Source organism: Dermacentor silvarum, chromosome 6 (genome assembly GCF_013339745.2).
Source record: "Dermacentor silvarum isolate Dsil-2018 chromosome 6, BIME_Dsil_1.4, whole genome shotgun sequence".
Taxonomy (NCBI): Eukaryota; Metazoa; Arthropoda; class Arachnida; order Ixodida; family Ixodidae; genus Dermacentor; species Dermacentor silvarum.
In genome coordinates this window covers 24,104,120-24,108,116 of record NC_051159.1, presented here as the reverse complement: position 1 = coordinate 24,108,116, position 3,997 = coordinate 24,104,120, and the positions used below count along the sequence as shown (strand labels likewise).

At 47.8% G+C, this 3,997-nt stretch overlaps 1 protein-coding gene across 1 annotated transcript; it reads left to right on the top strand.

The window, feature by feature from the left end:
- Window positions 1-1,376: 1,376 nt before the first annotated feature.
- LOC119456577 (uncharacterized protein K02A2.6-like) lies at window positions 1,377-3,489 on the top strand. The gene is made up of 3 exons (XM_037718406.1): window positions 1,377-1,419; window positions 1,556-1,675; window positions 2,567-3,489. Exons 1-3 carry the CDS (start codon window positions 1,377-1,379, stop codon window positions 3,487-3,489), a joined length of 1,086 nt encoding a protein of 361 aa, XP_037574334.1.
- The last annotated feature ends 508 nt before the right edge of the window (window positions 3,490-3,997 follow it).

Genomic DNA, 3,997 nt, shown 5'->3' with positions numbered 1-3,997 from the left:
TGATGACCAGCTGCGGCATGTGCCCACGAAGAACAATTGGTCAAGAATCGGGCGGTAGATGAACACTCAAAACCGGGGTAAATAAAAACTATGCAATGTAACAAGCGATCACCTTTATTCTTTCTTACTGCCGTTTCTCCACATAGCGCAGATTTTTTCTTCTATCATTTTCCTAGTTATCTCACGCTTGCTATTCCTTTTTTCAAATTATTCATAATTCGGTACTGTTTGCCAAGGCCACCGCCAGGGTGCTGTATGCGCTCATTTAATAGTATTTGACGTTCCTGGAGGAGCATGCGATATTTTCGTCAAATTATTTCTTTAAATATTGCAATTAATTATTGCTCTTTATTCTATTTTCTTGCGATTCCATATCAAATTCGTTTCTTTTTGTAGTTTTCTGAAAACTCTGGCATTTCTGTGCTGTCTTATAAATGTTTGCTGCGTGTCCAATCGTCCTCGTGGGTATGTTCAATGCATGGACGAATCGCCTTCGTCACGACCGTTAACGGACGCAAACCCTTCAATGAATTAGACAATTAGTAAATTCAAATAGCGAAAAGAAAAATTCACAGTGATATTATTAATCATTTATTCAAAACTTAGCTTACTTATTCTTTACGTCGACCCTTTAGATATTTTTAATAGTAAGTTCATGGTACTCTACCTCTTTATGCAAGGATGACTACATTATTACACACTCTATTGATTCATTCATTATCGGTTTCCTTCAAATCATCGATTACTTTTTATTGCGATAGCAATTATATGGGCACTCCAAGCGGATTTCTGTGATCGCCGTCGCCGTGAGGTTCCGTATAGAGTCCAACGGCGATGAAATCGTCGCCGCGCGCCGTATGCTGTATGTGCGAGTGAAAGCGCGCGAGCGACGCGCGCTTTCACGGAGAGCGAACGCACAGCGGAGAGCAAACGCGACTTCTTCCGTCGTGCGAAAGGCCGTGGGGAGGACGGGAGGGAGGTAGGGAAGGCTACGTTTAGCTGCGGCACCAAATGCGTATATATATAAAAACGTTGCGGGGCGAGGAAGTGGTAAAGACTTCCGACGCTCCTCGACGAGTGTCCAGTTCTGATCTCGTCAAAAACCTCAACAGTCACCAACGCCGCGTGCGTTCGGTGCGAACGCGGGCAAAATGCTGTTATGTATAGTTGCTAGCGCCCCCTACCCATGTTTCGGTATAATAAGAAAGGCTAGGCAAGTCAAGCTTAGCCAGTGCTTGCTCACACACATGGCAGTATGTCACTTGCGGCTCCATGCCGTCTCATCATAACCCAGGTCGTACAATAACCGTGCGACTCCCAAACAACATAACATGGTGTCAGAAGATTGACTGACTCTTCGCCCGCAACCAGCAAGCATGGCCAGCGCGTTTATCCAGCCACCACTGCACTTGGAAGCGGGTGACGACCCAACGTCCGCATGGGAAGAATGGCGCGCAGCATACACGATATAAGTCAGCACGGAAGGCATTGTTGCTTCATGTACTGGGACCGTATGCTCTTCACATCGCACAGACTTTTCGTGTATATCCTGCAGCCGACAGCGACGACGTAGACCCAGTGAAGTACGTTCTTGACAAGTTTGACGAGCTGTATTGCCCGTACAAGAACGTCATACAGGCAGCGACCCTGTTCAACTCTATAGTGCAAAAGCCAGGTCAGTCAATTGACGATTTTGTAACAGATCTTCGACGACAGGCGCAGAAATTTGACTTTGGCGACAAGTGCGACAGACTCATTGGTGACCGCATAGTGGTTGGCATTCATGACGGAGCTCTCTGTGAGCGTCTCTTACGAGAGCGCGACGTTACGCTTGAAAAAATTGTGTCTGCATGCAAGGCATCTGAAATCTCGAAGAGGCATGTACAGTAAATCGCAACAAGCGACCAACAGCCAGAGGTTAATGCCGTTTACGAGCATAAAAAAAAACCCACGAAGCGATCGGATCGCCCGATAAGTGCCAACAGGCCTCAGCAGCCTCATCGCTCGTTTGAAAATTATAATCGTAAGTCTTCTCGATGGGGAACCTCGCATATCCCTCGACAGTGCCCAGATTATGGTAAACGTTGTCACAACTGCGGAAAATTTGGCCATTTCGCGCATCTGTGCAAACAGCCACGACGGTAGCCAGCAGTGTACAGACCGCAAGTTGGATTGCTAAACGAGCATCTACAGCAAGACTCACAGGAGGAATTACACTTGGGCTGTTTGCGTGCAGTGTCACTGTCGACACAACTGACTGGAGCGAGACTGTCAGTGAGAATGGGCATGAAGTGACATTCAAGCTAGACACCGGGTCAGATGTCAAGATAATTCCTGTACACACAGTGGCCGTGCAGACCAGCAACAACGCCAACGACAGCAAAAGTCACTACCTACAGTGGGCAACAGCTTCCGATAGACAGCGAATGCGAACTCACTTGTGCAGTAAACAGCAGGGTGTGCCAACTCAGATTTCGGTTGGTGAAGGAGCCACTAAAACCAATAGTGGGAGCCGCTGCATGTACAACTTTGGGATTGCCCTCCCGTGTGAAGACTCTTCATGCAGTAACAAACTCAGCCAACACACCGCCCCAAGAGCAGTACCAGCAAGTGCTGGATGAATTTCCTGAAATCTTTGAAGACATCGGTCAACTTCCAGGACTGTACAGCATTCACCTGCGTGAAGGTGCCGTTCCATCAGTTTGTGCTCCTCCCAAAATACCAGGCGCACTCGAAGACAAGCTGAAAATGAAGCTCAAACGAATGGAGGAGAATGGCGTGATAGTGCCAGTGACTGAACATAGTGAGTGGGTTCATCCAATTGTGGTAATAACAAAGAAAGACGGGACTGTTCGTTTGTGCCTGGATCTACGCAACCTAAATGCAGCCCTCAAGAGGCACCTCTACCCCATACCACATCCTGAGGAGCTCTTTGCGAGCCTAAGTGGCTCAACAGTGTTCTCCATTCTTGATGCCAAGAGCGCATTCTGGCAACTGGCCCTGGATGAGGCAAGTTCAAGGCTTTGTACTTTCACAACACCCTGGGGCAGATACCGCTTTGTCAGAGTACCCTTTGGGCTTGCCATAGCTCCCGAGCTGTTCCAACAGGCCATTGATGAAGTGTTTCAAGGCCAAGTCATAGTGAAGCCATACTTCGACAACATACTGGTCGCCTCAAGGACTTCCGTAGAACACATGGCCCATCTTCGAATGGTGCTGACTATTGCAAGAAAGAACAACTTGAAGTTCAACAAAGCAAAATTAAAGTTGAGACTTTCAGCCATCACATATCTGGAACATCGGCTTTCCAACGAGGGGCTAGCTCCAGACCCCGAAAAAGTCAACTCCATTGAATCCATGGCTATGCCCACCGATAAGTCACAGCTACAAAGGCTTTTAGGAATGGTGACCTATCTGACAAAGTTCATCCGCAACTTTTCAGCTACGACCATGGCAGCCCATTGCGTGAGCTACTCAAGGCGGATGTAGCGTGGCACTGGACAAGCTGTCACACTGAGACCTTCAACCTCATCGAACAGAAGCTCTCAACAGCACCAGTATTGCGTTATTTCGACCAGTCTAAGCCCATAACTATTTCAACAGATGCCAGCTCGTATGGCATGGTATCGGTTCTGTTACAGGAAGGCAGATCAATTGCATATGCTTCTGCAGCTCTCACAGCGCCCCAGCAGCGTTATGCTCAAATCGAAAAAACTCTTAGCAGTGGTGTTTGCAGCTGAGCGCTTCCACTGCTACACTTTTGGCAGATCAGGGACTGTGGAAACAGACCACAAACCTCTAGTTGGACTGCAGACTAAGGTTCTAACCAACATGTCACCTAGACTTCAAAGGATTATGCTCCGGCTTCAGCGTTACAGCACTAAACTCGTATACGTACCAGGGAAGCTACTGTCTGTGGCTGATGCACTGTCAAGGTGCCCAGATCCTGAATCCAAGATAGAAACTACAGACAGCGACCCAGGACTAATGGTGCCAA

What these genes read in the sequence shown, in the direction of transcription:
- LOC119456577 (XM_037718406.1), top strand. Translation starts at nt 1,377, where the DNA reads ATGGCCAGCGCGTTTATCCAGCCACCACTGCACTTGGAAGCGG. An exon ending in ACCACTGCACTTGGAAGCGG is followed by an intron (nt 1,420 to 1,555) that starts GTGACGACCCAA and finishes TATATCCTGCAG; the next exon opens with CCGACAGCGACGACGTAGAC. An exon ending in CTCTATAGTGCAAAAGCCAG is followed by an intron (nt 1,676 to 2,566) that starts GTCAGTCAATTG and finishes CTCTTCATGCAG; the next exon opens with TAACAAACTCAGCCAACACA.